Source organism: Equus asinus, chromosome 1, assembly GCF_041296235.1.
Source record: "Equus asinus isolate D_3611 breed Donkey chromosome 1, EquAss-T2T_v2, whole genome shotgun sequence".
Lineage (NCBI taxonomy): Eukaryota > Metazoa > Chordata > Mammalia > Perissodactyla > Equidae > Equus > Equus asinus.
In genome coordinates, this window is record NC_091790.1 from 97,688,033 (window position 1) to 97,705,721 (window position 17,689).

Sequence of the window (17,689 nt, forward strand, 5' to 3'; positions counted from 1 at the left end):
GTAAAAAAAGACTGAGGCTTGCAAGAGTGGAGTGATTTATCCAAGGGCCTAGATGTTGGGATTCAGATTTAGAACTGGCTGGGGCAAAGCTCATGCCCTGTCCGCTATAACATGCTGCTCCCAGAAGCTAGATGTATCTTTGGAAACATCCTGCACATTGTTCATCCAGAAAATATTTTTTAAGCAACCACTAGCGCCGAGCACTGTGCTGGGTGCTGCTGATGCAGAGGTGAGCAAAGAAGACACACTAGCGCACAGGTCTCACCATCGGGGGAGTGAGACGACACACACGCAAGACAAGTGGGGAGAGGGGTCATGAAGTAGACTACAGAGTGCAGTGGGAGAAAAGGGGCAGAAGTGAACTGATACAGAGGATGTGGCTCTGCCTTTCTGTGGAGATGGCACTCATGTCGAGATTTGAAGAATGGCAGCAGGAGATAGCCAGCCATAACACAGCAGCCTCTGTGACTCTGAATTCTTTGGCTTTAGAAAGCAGCTCATATCCATCATGGGTCACATTAGGTTGCTCCTTGTTTTTCTGTGTACCCCAGCTTGCAGTGCTCAAAGCTGACGGGTCACGGAATGCAGAGCATCACCCACAAAGGCATGGGCACATTGCGAGAACTTGACTCGCTATCAGAAAACCTAGATCCAAGGGCTGTGCTATCATTTATGAGCTGTGTGATTTGGGGTAAATAAATTAGCCTATCTGAGCCTCAACCTTAATACAGGAATAATAATGTTACAGAGTTTAGGGGGAACCAAATACATTCTACACATAAAAGCAGTTTGTAATATTGTAAACTTTCTCTGTTTTACAATCTTTTATGACCATTCATTCTAGATGAAAGTTGTAATGGCCGTGGTCTGGTTGGGACCACACTGAGTTACACACAAGCAGTTGCTTCTCCTCTTGCATCACCAACCCAGCGGTGTGCCTTCAAATCCATTCTGGAACACACCCGAAAGTTCAGGCTTTGACATTCTAAAAGCTGTGGTATTCTAATTCTCGTGGTTATTTAAAGTTTCTAATATTGTTTAGACTCTAAGTGCCAACTACCAATTACAAAGCCGCTCAGGCACTATTACTATTTCTGGGTAAGTTAGAGAAAGTGTTCCAAGATTCTTCCAGATCTTTTCATTTTAATTTGCAGCATTTGATTTTTATTTTCAATCTGCAGCACTTTCTATAGATAATAACAATGTTGAAAGAAAACTCAACACTGGCTCACACACACAGCCAACCTCAAGGGTCCTGAACGGGACTTGACTTTGGTTTGTTTACACAACACCGCGACTTCCTCCTGGATGAAATGTCCAGTGCTGATCCTATTGGCCATATGCCAGGAAGAAACCACGCTGAGTTGTTGATGTCATTCAGCTCAGTCCCAAGCGAGAGCAAAGCAGAATGAGGGGGTTGGGAGGCTGGCCAGGAATCAGCAGGCTTCCCTTGACCTTCTGCACATCTCCTTTGCCCAGCCTGGGGCCAGGGGCTCCTGAGCAGAAGGTCCACAGTGAAAAGATGAGGGCACCTCCATGTGAGAAAATACAGCCAGCCAACCATCTACTATTGAAAATTGTTTAGACATCTAATGATTCTGGATTAAAAACACCAAAGTTCTCAAATATAAAAACACTTATTTTTCTTAATAGTCACCTGTCAGTGTATTAAATTTTGTGCTGGTTTACATTGCGCCTGACACCAGTCAGAACTTGAAAATAAATAAAAATGCACAGTGTTTGCCGTCACCCCCTCCCCTGATGCCGCACCCACATCACATCGCTGAATGTCGAGCGGCAAAGCATAGATAATAAAAGCATGTTTGAGCATCTCTTGGTACCTCTTCTAATGTGGTGTCTGAAATGCCGTAGCCTGTCAGGTGCAGGTTAGGAAGGTTCTGATCCAGGGCCTGGAAGAGCCCTTTAAAGCAGGCTCTGTCTGCATCCTTGGGGAGGGCGTAGCTCAGCTCGCGGGCACTGCTGTCTTTGAGAAATGCTTGTGGGATGTAGGTCTGTATTAGAGACGTGGCACGAGCTATGTCCTTCGGGTCATCGACCTCCAGAACAGAAGGCTATCCAAAAAAAAAGTGAGGAAAGAGTAAGTTTTGTAAGTCCAAACATACAAAATTTACATCAACTGATTTCACATACCTCTGTGAGCAAGTTATTGTGAAATTACAATTCAAAGCAGCAAAACCAAGAAATATCATTTAAGCACCAGGCATTTCAAGGATACACTGTACTTTTTCCTTTTTACATATAAACTTATGGTGATAAACCTGGTAAGGAGAGACCTGCACCCCCATCTGGGTTACTAGGCACGTTAGGCCCACCTCCGGAGGCCTACACTCACAAGGGGCCCTCTGTGCCCTGGGAGAATCACGAAGGCGGCTCTGGCCCAGAAATTGGTCTATAGGATACAGAGTTGAGTCTGTTTAAAGGGAGACAAGGATTCCCACCCATGGAGGAAAGGAGCCACCTCAGAATGGCAAGATATTCACCCTGAATTAGAGAGGAAGTAAGTGGAAACCTTGACTCCGGGGCCACCAAGGGTCAGACAGAGCCATCAAGAGTGGAGAGGTGACTTAGAGCCCACACTCCTTAATCCCAACCCCAGAGCCACCGCTGCCCACTCCTGGGTGACACAGGGCAATCATAGCTACCAATGTAACCTAGATGGGACCTCTGAAGGGAGCTCTCAGGTCCCTCGCTACTCTGCTTCTGCACTATGGAAAAGTTTTGGCCTCCTAAATGGAGTGTCACCATCAGAAAAATACTTCTAGAACATCTGGATTATGATACGGCCTGGCCAGATGCTCAGGGCAGACCCCGTCACCCCCTCCTCTGATTCCTTCTGGCAGTCACAATGCACCTCGGGTTCATGGGGGCCAAGTGCCCCACTCAGCCATGTGGGATGCATTTTGGCATCTGGGCCGTTGTGCAAAGAGGCCCCCACTTAGATTACCAACTCCCTTTCCAGTCCCCCCAAAACACAGAAGGCCCTTGTCCAGGGCTCGCCACGAAACTCCCTGCCATCTCCACACCCCCTTTCTCTGACCACCAGAAGCTCCTGCAGTCAGTCCCCTGCCTTGTCAGCTCTCCATCCCGCCTCCACATACACCACCATTACCACATTCTGTTCCTTTCTTTCTCAGGTACATCCTTTCCTCCAGGTGTACTGAGACCTAAGGACCTGGGGCAAAAGTCACGTGTCCCTTTTGTATCACTTCCCCTAAGACCTACAGCAGTGTAAGGCCCATGCTACATTCAGTAAATATTTGTTAAGATTTGAAGCCAATGCGTAAAATGTCGTTATTTTATGTCACAATTTGTTCCCCATGTCCCAAATAGGAAAGGCACTCCTCCAACGTACTTAAATCATTGTGTTTCTTACTTGTTTTGTGAGCGTCAGGCAGAGCCCCTGGCCATAAGCCTCCTTCAGGCAGAAGGGAGGACCACAGCACCGGAGCCGGCCCTGCTGCAGGACGGCCACGCGGTCACTGAGCGCTTCAGCCTCATCCAGGTGGTGGGTTGTGAAGATGACTGTCCGACCTGTGTCCCAAGAAAGGGGGCATCAGAACTGGCATGGCAAAGAGCACCATCCATCCTGTCCTTCCAATGGGAGAGCCAGGAGACAGTTTAAAGATTATCATCAGGTTTTAAATTGGAAAAAATTGAAACGAGGCCTGGAGAAGTGACCTAGCGAAGGCCACTTCACAAATTAGAGGCCCTGAAACGCTTTCCTCTGTGGTTTCCTCTTAGGTTTATGACGCTTTCTACAAATCCTCCATCCCCTCATGAAACAAAGGGGGCGGTCTGATGTGCACTAAAGGTGAAACTGAGGCACAAAACACAAAGTCCCTGAGTCCAGTCACCTTGTTCTGTAAGACCCAGAGGCAGAACACTGAACAGACATAGAGGAGAAAGTTTGTTTTAAAAAGAGCTGGGTGGGGCGTCTCTGTCGCTCCCCTGGTACTCAACTCCCCCCCATTCTTCTCCAGAAGACTATCTCGTGTGTACTTGAAGAGAAGGCTATGTTCCATGGAAGTGGATACTGTGCAAGCAAGCCAAACTAGCTCTGTGTTAAGGCAGAGGAAGTGGCCGTGGTACATGCTGATGTCCTTTCGAATCAGGGATGATGTAACCGCACGTACTCATCACAGGTAACAGGAGCGGAGCACCTCCACTTCCCTGGAAAGGCTCACAGCAGCCATGGACCACAGAGAGTGTGTTCTGGGAGCTGGGCAGGGGGCAGTCACTGGGAGGTGGGCTTGAGCCAGGGTTCTTCCCAGGAAGAGAGCCATCACTGAGCCCGGTGGATACAGCCACTTTTTGCAGAAACAAACAGTAAGATCGTATATGTCCTCTATGAATTCTACCATCTTGTCAAGTTTTGTTACCTTTACTTACAGAGAAAAAGCCTCAGATTTACCTTAGGACAGCAGAGGTCAGAGACTCTAGCAGATATTTTTGTAAAGTTTACTTCACTTATGTAAAGGGAAGGTCTTACAACGTTCAGCTTCTATCCTCCCCACTGGCCTACATGAAGCTTGATTGTACCTATTCTATTTTATTGAACAGAAATAAACGCATTGATTGATTCTCATCTCAGGTGTTCAAAGAGAGAAAGCAGCTTGCACAGACTGATTAGTGCTACCTGGAAGTTCAGATGACACGTTCCCAGACAATGAAGTAGCCTAAAAATAAAAATCAACTGGAATCTAAATTCCCAAAGAGTTTGGATGAGGTTCACAATGTTTGATCCATGATGGCTTCTCAGTGGATGCTAAGGAAACTCAAGACACAGTCCACACCTCAAAGGACAAGTATCACTGTGTAAGACACTGCCTTACTGCTTCTCCCCCAATTCAGATGGCACATTCTAAGCCCCCTCCTCCAAAGTGGGACTTCCCACATTTACCTTTTCTAGTCTATTTTAATGAGAACAATGATAACCTGTCATTGGTTGAGCACCCACTTATCAGATACTCAGCATGCACTGTAATATATGTATATTTACTTCTCAAAAAATCCTGAGATGGTGCGATCGTCTCCATTTGCAAATGGGAAAAGTGAAGTCCAGAAGAATGCGGTAATTTCTCCAGGGTCAATACAGGAAGTATTGAGCAGGAGTGTGATATACTGGAGGAATTTGTTACGGAATAATTTGCTCTGGTGTCTTTTGTTTCCTCATTAACCTTCAAAGGGAGGCACGAAAGTACCAGCACCAGGGCCAATCAAGAGCTCAGCGCCGCATGTCACGAAGCAAGAAACAGCTAACATTCCACATAGATGAGCCCCAAATGCACTGGTGCTCTGACAGGGGAATCCTTTCTACTCAGCGGGAACACTTGTTTTGTGCAATCCTTAGATCTGTTTCACAAAGCTATGGCGCAGGTACCTTGAGGTTTGTGGCTGTTTCCAGAAACCGGTTTACATTTTGATTCTTGAAACATATTTTCCTTCTAGTACTGCCTACCTAATCTGCTTCCATCCTGTTGACTTTGCACTTCAATCAGTGCAGGGACTATTCCAATGGAGCCCTCCAAAGACAAAAATCACTGCTAAAAGACCACGGATGGCGAGAAAATATTTAATTTATAATAACAGAATTTGAAGAAAGCTGTTTCTGAGACTTTCACTATATATCTGGCTTTCTCTCTCAAGTTATCATTATGCTCATGACTCAAATGTTCTGTCAGCTAATCCTTGAAAACTCCATCTTTGATTGTTGAAATAAGCAAGAGAAGCAGCCTTGCGGGATTTACATCAAGCTGTAATTCACACGTGCAGGGACGATGGAATCTGTTTATTTGTCTGCCTCTCACCTGTCTTCTTCACAGGCTGCACTCAGGATGGCAGGGAAATTATTTAGTCCAGCTTAGTTTTATCCCCAAATTTCATCAGTTCCTTTAAGTGGTGTTCAGGGTCTCTTGCAAAGAAGGTTCATGGTTTCTCATTTCTGCTCCTTCTTACTTAAATCCCCAAAGGGCACTTAGGTAAGTAGAGAAAGGAGGGCTATGGGATCTCGTCAATGGGCAAGGGTTAGGACCTTCAGGCATAGTGCAGCCAGAGTCCTGTGGTCTCTAGGTGATGACTGAGACCACCTAGTGCTATCCCCCTAAACTTTATGGTTTGGGCCGTGCCCCAGAAAGGGTCAGGTCAGAGCACGGAGCACTCCCTGCTCTCTCAGCCTCACCTCAGTCCAGCTGGCCACCGGCCCCTGAGTCTCTGCCCTGGCTCCCAGCCAGCTGCAAGGGGCCACCTCGTCCCTCGAAAGCAGCATCCCTAATAGGCCCTGTCTCCCTCTCAGTGGAGAAGCGCGTGAATCCGGGAAAGTGTGAGACGCCAGCTGTGGGTGCCTCCCTGGGCCCCAGCGCTCTGCTCGGCTTCATGAATTTTGATATGACTACACCAGGTCAGAGGAGCCCACGCAACTGACTCCACCTTCCTTTTCTTGTGCAATCACCCACCCCAGGCCAATGCCCAGAAGGGAATAGAAAGCCATATCCACTCACTCCATTTTCCTGCTTCTCTCCCCGTTCTTCTCCTTCCACAATCCCCCTAAATTACTAGGACAAAAAGAACAGGATCATCCTTTCACGTCTCCTTTGTGCCATCCTTTTCCTCTCTGGTCCCAGCTGTATGACTAAGATTTAAGTGACAGGCAGGGGCATCTTTTCTACCCTAAGGCAAGAATTTGATGACTTGAGTCTTCTGGGTATAGCCCTCTGAATGCTAAAGAAAGAGAGGGCTTCTTTCTGGTTCTTTGTCTCTGCCTTTCTTAGATAGCTAAATCTGATCTCTCCCAGGGAGGTGCAGGCTTCGGGTCAAGTCAGTCAAGTCAGAACGAGGTCTTGTACTCAAAAGGCAAAAGAGAAAAGAAAAACAATGTTTTCCAAGATTTTCTGTATTAACTCTGCTACTTAAGCTCTACCCTTGTTTAGCAGTACCAGGATATGTTTCCCTATTCTGCATGTTTCTTTCCAAATAAGGACATTTCTATATGAAATGCCTATAGCAATGCTTCCTAGCTGTCAGAACCACAGAAAGAATCAGAAGTTGGAAACTGATAACTGCCCATCCAAGGCCTTCAGTTGGAAACACACAACAATGCAAGTGAGAAATACAGAACCTCTAAACCAGAGCCCCAGGTCCCCGTGGCTCAGGGAACTTCCTGTGGCAATAAGCAAATCACACTCCCATCTATCTCTCTCGGTTTCCTCACCTAAGAAAAGGAGGGCTTGTTCCAGATTATCACTAAAACATCTCTTCTAATAATCTATGACTCCAGAATGGGATACTATATGGATGAATATAATTTCAGTTGAAATCATGTATAACATGCATTGATAACACTATCGTTAAGATCAATTTAAGAGATCAAACATAAAATAAGCAATTCTTAGCTCTAAAGAGATGTTGTATAGTGGATATATCTCTATAAGATCTTGTGAAATTTCTTTTTCTGAAAAGGATAATGGATCCTTCTCGGGACATGATTTGGTTCTCCACGTATGGCAGCATCCCTTTCCTGCACCACAACGTTGTGGGAAGACAAAGAAGAATGATGTACAGTTCCTACCTTCTCGGTACTTGAGAAGAATGTCCCAGATGCTCCGACGGGAGCAAGGGTCCACCCCACTGGTAGGCTCATCTAGAACCACGGTCCTTGACTTGCCAATGAAAGCCATGCCAATGGAGAGCTTTCTCTTCATGCCTCCAGAGAGGGCGCGGGTTTGCTTGTGTTGATGCTGCGTTAACTCCACATCCTGAAGAGTTCTGAAATAAGAACAAAGCCCTCACTGTTCCCCCTGAACACCTGAAAGCTTTGCTTCAGCTTTCACTCCATAAATAACGTCTTGCAATGACCAAGATCTTCATAATCCATGGGTACATCAAGGTAGCCTAGATGTCACATGTGCACATGAGTCCTGACACAGCTGCATTGACCTTCTTGAGGTTCAGATGGAATCATGCCAAAGGACCAAGTGTGAGGCCTGGTTAGCAGGATCTGGAAGGAATTGTTTTTGGAAAATCCTTGTCTCCACCCTGGAGAAGTATTTCTCTTCATATCACTCATACCTCCCTCCAAGGGACCTACATTCTCTCAAGACACTATGGAGGACGGTGGAATGGCTGATGTGCTAGAGTGGTCAGAAGGAGGAAAGGAGAGGCCCAGCCCCCACACACCAGAAGGGTGAGTCAGAGAAGTCCTCTGACTCTGGCCCACATTCACTAAGTTTGTATAAGCCCACCTTCCTGGCTGAGTAATTGGGAGGTCCCATGAAACACCACATGCAAAGTATAAATTATCAGATGTCATTAATGTGAGAATAAGCTGTCCTCTTCTCTATCAATGACTCTCGAGAGTTCCAGATTTCAGACACCCAGCACAAAGAAAGCCTCCCTATGGGAAGTTTCACCTCCTTCTGTGGGTCTGCTCTTTTTTTCACAAATCACCTTTTCACTCTCTGCCATGGTGCCCCTATTAACTCCGCACAAATACTTATCCCTCTCATCACCTACTTAAATCTTACTCATGGTTAAAGACTCACTTTAAGCAATACCTTCCTGAAACCTTTCCCTGAGCATTCAAACCAAAGTGGATTTCCTCCCTGCTGAGCTGCAGGCATGTCTATAACTGCCTAATTGCCAAGAAGCAGTCAGAGAGAAGGAGGCTAGAGAGGAAGAGAGGAATTATAAGAGCTCCACACAGCTGAGCTTCAAAAACTTTTGGGTCCTAGAATGTTCCAGAATCCTAAGCAAAGACTTGAGTGAAATCCCAAGGATTTGCTTGCCTCATCACTAAGTAAGTATTTCGTTATTTATATACTTCCCATCCTGACCCAGAATAAGCTCACACTAGCTTCTCGGTGTCTAGTTTTCAGTCTATCCGCCTTATGTTTAGTCCAAGTGTTACAGTGCAACTTCTGCTGGGTAAACTTCTCAACTTAAATGTATAGCAGTAATTTACACTCTGGCTTCTCAGGTGTTCCCTTTGTCGACAACACCCCAGTTGGGAGGAGAGGACAAATGCTTCATTTACAGGAGGCAATTGTGTTGACCTTCATTCCCAATTAGACGTGGCCACCAATGTCTCCCAACCCAGGTGATTCTGATACAGCAGAGGAGGTGAATCTGGAGCCCAAGTTAGTCACATTAACCAGAGATCAATTGGCTAAGAAAACAAACAGAAAGTCAAATCTGTAAGATATTAGACGCTCTCAATCATGCCTATCCTAATAACATTTTTATGTTAAACCAAAAACACCTCCATTCTCTGTTTATCTTAACCTCAACCCAATCTGGTCCACTCACGACCAAGCTACACCCTGGGCCTTGTTATTTCCAGTTACCACAGCCCCTCCAGAGGCTCAGTTCCAGGTGTCCTCTTCTGACTACCACATCTTTTTTCCTGGTGAATCCCTGCCTCCAGCAATCACTCAACTGCACAAACTCAATTTCCCACTGTCCCTCACTCACATGAGGTCCTACTTCCCTTGACCTCTGAGTGCAAAGTCCATAGCTCTGCTCTACCTCCTACTGTCTCAAATGAGCCAGCTGTGCTCTAAGGACAGTCAGTCCCTCCCCTCTCCACAGATCCTTCCCCGCTGCTGAGCACAAGACAGCAGTCCAGCAAGGCACCCTTCTCTCTATTTGCCTCAATTGCTTGTTCTCCATCTGAATCACCCTTCTCTTGACATTATTTTTCCATCTTCATACAGTCTCATCTTTTTGCTCCTTTTTGCAGCAAAATTCCTGGAAAGAAGTGCTTTTTTCCAATTCCTCTCCTTTCCTTATCTCTTTAATTAACTCCAATAAGACCTTCCTCCCCATCATGCTATTAAAATTGCTCTTATCGAGGTTACCAATGACCTCCACATACTAATCCAAAGACTGTTTCTCAGACATCGTCTTACTTTATGTTCAACAGCATATGATGCACTTGACCACTCTCTCCTCCTTAATGGACTGGTCTTCCTCCTTCCCCTCTCGTCTCTCCTTCTCATCTTTTGGCTCGTCCCTCCACATCTCTCCATCTTCTTCATGTTGCCATGTCTACTGCTCAATTCTTTGTCTTCTCCTCTTGTCTACTTGCACTCACTCCCTCAACGATCTCATCACTATCATACAAATCTGCCTCCAACTTGAGTCCCATGGAGTATGCCAGAATTCTAAGTGCTAAAGCTAACTACATAACAACATCTCATTGACTTAAAGGCCTGATAAAGCTCCCCTCTTGACTTCTCTTATCTTCTGTAGGCCAAATTAAGGGCAAAACAGTAATGACCTTACTCAACAAATGTTCACTGTAAAGATTCTACCAGGATCCTATCTCTCTTGAACTCACATTTTAATGAAGCTGCGCATGAAGGAAGCCAAGCAGTGCTACTGGAGCCTAAGACGGAGCGTGTGGGCTCTAAATCAGATGTTTTCAGCTTTTGCTCCCTCTAATTAAGAACATCTGTCCTAAAACATGTTCTCATTCCAATTGCTTTTGTGCAAAGTGGCTTTGTTGCTAGGTAACATGCAGCGAACTGATAACTATTAAGGTTTCCTACACTCAGATAAGAAGATCAAGCCCATACAGAGTTGTTAGGAACTTGATTTAAGCCCAATTGCAACCATAGTCAGGTTTTCTGTGGTCCAGAGTAGATGCATTTTTTAAATTAAAATAGGTAACCTGTGACTTTTTAAAAAGAATCTAGGTTGTACATAATCAATTTTCTCTTTAGTAACACACAGCCATTTCTCATTAAGTATCCTCTCAAATTTAAGATAGACTTAAATAGCACAAAGTAAATGTTCTCCCTAAATATTTGTCTCCACAGTCAATAGCATGATTATTACTACCAGCCACTTCTGAAGGTGTGGTGAAAATGTGAGCCAGCCCCCCTTGCAGTAAAGAATACCCTCAGATGCCCAGTTAACCCGCCAACAACGTGAACTTTGAGAGTGGGGGGAAAAAGGAAGAAATCATCATTAAAATAAAATGTGTGGCACTATTCCTGATTTTATGAACTTATGTCCCTGGAGGCTTAGTTTCATCAGTTCAGGCTTAATCTGCATGTGACCCTCAAATTGTGAGCATCTATCTCAAGAGATCTGATTTGTACCCTACCCATTTGTCATATATTTGGTCCCCCTAAACACAGCCACCTATATCAAGTTGAGATCATCCAAAGAAATACTTATCCTTCCCAGGGGTGGGGGAAGAAAACCACAGTTTTCCAGCAGCTCACCCTGGAGAAGCAGAACATCATTTTCCACTGCCGCTCTCCACTAGGAGATTTCCAAGGTAACCCACCATGGGGATTTTACATTATGTTCTGCTTTCAGATCCTGACCCCTGAGTAATGTGTGCCTTCACCATATTCTGGGTTTGTGCTCTTGTTTTGTTTTGTTTTTATCTCCAACAAGAGAACTTCTGCAATACTGGCTAACTTTGCCCCTCTAGGATCTCGTGCGTGCAACTCTCCCCATCTTCGTCTGAGGATGAACTTATTCAGGCAAGATCCCTTCAGGGACTGATGCTCCGGACCCGGCTCCATAATGAGCCAGGGCTCCTTCAGTCCACACGCTCCCTGCCCACCAGCCTGCCCACCCATCTCCCTGCCTGCCTGCCTTCCTGCCTGACATGGCCCTGAGAGGGTATTTTTAAGCCACTGTCACCTGCATTCACTGCCTTCATTTCTCTTCAGATCCTTGGAGTCCCCTAATGAATATCTGAGCTGTAGCTGGAGCAACAACACTAGAAACATGCCAGAGAACCCCTGTCCTCCTTCCAGCAAGTCTCCCCTTCCTAGAGGCCTGCATCCCCAGATTCTGCAGCCCAGCAACCTGCCCGAGGAGGAGGCCACAAGTGCACCTCACATCAAAGTCTCGTCCCAGGAAATCCTCTCTGATAAGACACTGTCTGAGCAGAGACCTGAGGGCCATGAGGCAAGCTGCACCAAGCAGGGAATGCACAAGAGCAATCCAGGCAGAGGGAGCGGCAAGAGCAAAAGTCCTGAGGCCAACCCACACTGTTTTGTGTGTTCGGGGAGCAGCAGCAAGGCCAATGTGACTGGCAGTGAGATGAAGGACAATAGAAGTTGGGTGAAGCAGGCGAGGATGGCAGGCCTCATAGAGGTCTTATCATGTATCATCCAAAGCAGGAGAATTCTGGGGTGGAAGTGGATACTAATAATCTGGGACAACAGCCATAAAGCTGGACAGTCATGGGCACACAAGGCCATCAGTTATGCTTTCATAGGCCGCTGAAGACTTGGAGTTTTCCTCTAAGTGAGATGGGACGTCCGTGAAGGCTGGTTGGCAGAGAAGTGACAGGATCTGAATACATTTCTAAAGAAGCCCTGGTCACCACATGGAGACTAGCCTGGTGGGTACCTGGGAAAGCCACAGGAGCACAGGCTGAAAGCAGCTACTGCAACAATCCAGGGGAAAGCCGGCGGTGGGCTGGGTACGAACGTCAGCTTTGCAGAGCAGGAATGGGGCAGAAGGGCCAGCTGGATCCCTGGCATCTCTGCAGAAGGAGGTGGGGAAGGTGTGACCTGGCTGGTGGCCACGGAAGTACAAAGCAAAGGGGACAGAGAGGCAGCGCAAAAGGCAGGATTACATGGCTGGTCATCATTTCAAATGCTTCACTTGGTTTCCAATAACATCACTGAGGTACAGAAAATATGTAACAATTTTAACACTCATTCCTCTTCTGCTCATTGTCATAGGGCTGGATGCATCAAGGTCGAATTCCATCAAGGTGGAAGCACATACTTTTATATTTCACGTGGAAGAAACAGGGTCATGCAGAACCAACACCACCCAAGCCCTGCACGTCTTCACCGTCACTCCATGCAAACCAGAAATCCTTACATTAAAAAATAAGGCTGGCAAAAATATTTTAAGACGGTAACAAGCAGTAAAGTGTAAGAGTTCATTAGATTCCCATTTTCTTCTGAGATATGTGCAGTTAATTAGCATTTACGCTTAGGAAGTGGCCTGAGGAGAGCTCCTTCCTCCTCCATGTCAGGCCCTGGCTGATGTTCTGCTTTGTCAAATTGAGAATGCCAAGGATACCACGCTGACCTCGCGGGCCCAGAGCCACACACCCTCTGGAGGGAGCAGAGCTCAGCACAGGCAGACAGCCTTCACAGCCAACTGCCATTATTTTCAGGATCGATGGCTCTGCCACTGGATTAAGGATTCCACAATGGCTACTGTCCTTCTCCCTCCAATCCTTCCTTCCAAGCTCATCTCCCTCAACTGCCACTTTGTTTTCTGACCAGGGACCTTGGTTTCTCCCTTCTCCCTCTGGTCTAAGCTTCTACCAGTCCTCAGCGAGATGACAGAATCTTCCTTTTTGGCCCATCCTGGCTACCCCACTCCCTTCCACCTCTCCCCATACATGTGTTCTCTACTCTGGTCTTCTTCATGCTATTCCACTTTAAAATGCCTTCAGTGCTCCTCCTGGACTCCTCCTCTCACTACCTTGGACAGCCAATTGGTCAACATGGACTGTTCCTTCTCAGTTTGAATGGTCTTCAATTCTGGGCATCCTTTGAACCCCACTGGCTCGGCTGTAAACCAGGCTCTCATCACCTCTTGCTCTCAGGGGCCCCTCGGTCTCCCATCTCTCCCATGGCTACACTATCTGCTCCAGTGTCGCAAGATAAGTCTCCCAGATCTCAGGCTGATCGGCCTCTCCTGCCCGTGATCACCTACTTGCATGATAAAGTTTGAACTCCTCAGCATGACTAATTCTTTTCTTTACAACCAGTTCCCATGTCTCCCTCTCCCTCCTTTTCATTTCAGTACACCCACATGAACCCACGCTCCAGACACAAAACTTCCACCAACGGCCTGTGCCACACTCTCCTGTCTACCCCCACTTCAAGGACAAATCAAATCAATTCCGTCTGCCTTGAGAGGGCTTCTCTGGTATTCCCAGTGTTGTTGGCTGTGTCATAGTTCCAGGGTTAAGAGCTATTTGCTAATTTTCTCTTCGCATAAACATAGACATTGGAGATTTTTGTAAAGCACCTCTTTCTGTACCCTTCACTAACTCACACAGGGCAGAGGGTGGGAGGAGCAAATAGGTGACAGTTACTGACTTATGGACTTGCTGACGTAACTCCTTCTGGGTGCACTGCGGCGCCTTTATGGATGCAAAGAGCAGCAGGTGTTCCAGGACGGTGAGATTGTCAAACAGGACATCCTGCTGAGGACACACCCCCAGCTCCTTTCTGACCGTAGACAAGTCTGTCTGCAGGTTCTTGCCGTTGACGATGATGGTTCCCGAAGTGGGAGGGTAGAGTCCCGTCAACAAGGATCTGCCAGAGAAAATAAGTCAGCAGGGAGAGCACAGGCTGCTGCTGCTCCGAACACCAGTGACCCCGTGAGCTCTGCGCGATGCACGCACCCTGCAAAGAGTGCACACCTTCCACCGCCCTACTTCCTACACAGTCAGTTAAAAGTTGGAGGTGGTTGAGCGGGATGTTGGGTGGCTTAATCTTAGAAATGTGGGCTTAGGATAATGTTTTACACCCTTATGATATGCTGTGACTTTAGACCATTATAGTCGCATGGGAGTTTAAGATTTTAAATCCAACTTTGTTTTTACAGATGAGGAAACAGGCTGAAGAAATGGCATATTTACCTAAGTCCTTCTAATTAAGCAAAAGTCAAGAGAAACGCACACCTCGACTCCCAACACTGTGGCCAGGTCTTCCTCCTGCTGCGCCCACGCCATCTGTCCGTGTCAACACCATCACAACTCGAGCATCTCCAGAAACTCACCTGTCTGCCTCGACCAAAGGAAGCCTGAGGACTGCCCCGCTGGGCTCCATGGTTCAGGAGGCTTATTATTTACGTTTGAGACTGTTTTCTCATTTCTAAGAAGTTAGACAGTCTCCTACCACAGCACCTAGAAAATCACTCCTGAGTACTTACGGGAAGACATTAAAATGTGTGTCCACACAAAGCGATCTACACAGATGTTCATAGTGGCTTTGTTTGCAATTGACAAACACTGAAAACAGCCTCCATGGCCAGCGCAGTGAGGTCAGCACTCTGTGGTGCCTGCACAGAGTGAAATGCTAAGTGCAAACAGCCGATAGGACACCGCACGGGTGAATCTCTGAGCATCGTGCTGAGGGAAAGAAGCCATGCACGATTCCGTTTATATGAAGTTCTAAAAAATGCAAACTACTTTATAGTGACAAATTGAAAATCTGGGGTCACGGGGGCCAGGGTCAAGAGGGCACAGGAAACCTCGGAGAGGGTGGAAATGTTCTGCATCTCCACCATGGCACTTTTTTCCAACTGTAGCCAAACCTGTATCCAGGCTCATCAAACTATACACTAAAACAGAAATTGTTTCTTGTAAATAAATTACACCTCAATAAATGTGATTAACAACTGTTTGCTTATTTTCAAGCCTCTTTTGGGGATACACATTCCTTATGTGTCTCAGAGCTTTTTGTTTTAAATAGTGATGACCAGCTCATTAATTGGCCTGTCATCTGAGAACCGCCAGAAAGACACAGCCCCAAGGATGGCTCCTGACGTACTTCAAACACACACCAAAGGCGATGCAGTAAGCGAACCCTGAAACATTGAGAAACTCCAAATTCAATTTTCATCGTTCTGCTAAACACAAACGCCAGGTTTTCCTTGTAAGAAATGTGCATTAGTAAAAGCACGACGTGCAATGCTGCTTTCCGGTCATTGTTTGTGCAATGTTTACTTTCCCAATCTGAAAACACTAGAAAAGTACTCAGCGGGCTCTTCCACTCTATTTCAACATCCAAGAAAAGGAGAAAACTTTGCATTTTTTTCTTTCAATTTACTTTCTGTATGAGATCTTTGAAGTTTTATGTACGTTATTTTTCTACCTTTGCTAATAAGTTTGAGGCAAATAGTCCTTTTCATTATCTTAACTAAGCATGCTTTAGTCCTACTGAAAAAAACAAGAAGTAAGTGGCTTATTCAAAAGAGAAATTCAATAATTTTGGTGGTTTAGCCTTAAACAAGCCCCATTTCCACAGCCAGCTCTGGGCTGTTTTGTGGCCATGAACATTTGAGTTCATTATTTCTCCAGGATCACAGGATTTGATTCTTTAATTAAATCTGAAGCCACTGGATCCCAAGCCAAAAATCAAGCCTTCACAAAAACACAACCACACCAAAAGCAGAACACTAAAAAAATACTCAGGTGTTTAAAAAATTGGCAAACACCATTCTGAATTTCATCTTCCTATAGATATGCAAGCAAAATCAAACTTTGTAAGAAAAAAATGAAAAGTGACATAGGACTTTCAAAGACTAAAGTAAAAACATGGTGAATTACTTTTAGGAAATAAAAGAATTAAAGATTAAAAAAAAGAATCCATGCCCCTGCTGCCTTTAAATCTGTTCCAGACCTACAATGTAATTGTCGGTGGACGGCACACGGCCGCTCTGGAGTGAGGGCTCTATCTTTCCTCTATGCCTCCAAACTCTGCACTGAGACTCCAAACAAAAGAAGGAGAAAAGAAACCTGGCATCCTGTCTCACGGTAAACTGACACTGTGAGGAACCAAGCCCCGTGCTTTATAGAGGGGACATGGGACGCACATGACGGTGGTCTTCCCGGCGCCGTTGGTCCCCAGCAGGGCGGTGATCTGGTCTCTGTGGAAGGTGAGTGTGAGGTCCTGGACAGCTGCCTTGTGGCGCTCATAGTCCTTGGTCACAGACATCAGAGCGACGCCTGGGGGGCCTCCTTCCAGCTCTGCCTCATTGTTCTGCGGCATTGACCCTGAGAGGAAGATGCACATTCACCCTGAGAAGACTTCAAGAGCATTCTAAATCATGGTCACACTGAGTAATTCGGTGGGCTGCCTTGAGCTTGAATGCTAGCTCTGTGAAACTTGCAAAGCGATTCAAAATATTTCTCTACCAAAATCAAAAGGCAAATTATATAATGGCAAGAATGAAGTGAAATAGCTGATTACAAAGCTTTGTACGCTTGTGTTGACCACTTTGTAAGAAAAGAAAAATAAACACACACACAGACACACACACACAAGTGTTTTTACATATGCAGAGGGAAAGTAACAGGCAGGTTAGTTACACACCAAAATGTCCAAGAGTGACAGTCCCCCAGGAGGTAAGAGTTAATAGGTGCCTGCTGTGCTCCAAATTATCTAAAAGGATTCATATTTGTGTAATCAGGAAAAAAATTACAATATTGACTTATGGTATAAAACTATCCTGACAGGAGCTTGTTTATCTGCAGATTCCCTCTGAAGCTGGGCTTCTGTGGAAGTGCCCCAGGAACGGGCATGACTGGAGCACAGGATACCGGTCCTGCCCTGCTCTGGGATGCGTGCCCCTCCTTGGTAAGGGGCAGCCATGTTCTCTCTCACAGAGGCCTTGAATAAGCCGGCATGTGTGAAACACTTTGAAAATCCTAAATTGTACGACACCTGGTAGCTGTCCACCTTTGCTTTTATTTTTTACACAACTTCACGTTAGAACTGGAGCTTCATTTTACTGAACTGTAATCTAGACATAAATGCATGTAATGCATAGGGAGCAGTGTAAACAACAGGGAGGATTAAGATTTTGGGGCTCCCGGGCTCAAGCAAAATAAACATCACCAGTGGATTCTTTCTTGCAACTTGGCTCCATCACCATGTTTCTGAGC

At 46.0% G+C, this 17,689-nt stretch overlaps 1 protein-coding gene across 1 annotated transcript in view; it reads right to left on the reverse strand.

Moving 5' to 3' along the window:
• Positions 1-17,689, reverse strand: part of ABCA13 (ATP binding cassette subfamily A member 13) — a 416,147-nt gene that overhangs the window by 212,599 nt on the left and 185,859 nt on the right. Inside the window, exons 37-41 of the mRNA XM_014828402.3 lie at positions 16,618-16,798; positions 14,115-14,333; positions 7,586-7,782; positions 3,395-3,552; positions 1,842-2,072 (exon numbers count right to left, since the gene is read on the reverse strand). Coding sequence (XP_014683888.3) covers positions 1,842-2,072; positions 3,395-3,552; positions 7,586-7,782; positions 14,115-14,333; positions 16,618-16,798 — 986 coding nt within the window. The remainder of the gene's footprint in view (positions 1-1,841; positions 2,073-3,394; positions 3,553-7,585; positions 7,783-14,114; positions 14,334-16,617; positions 16,799-17,689) is intronic.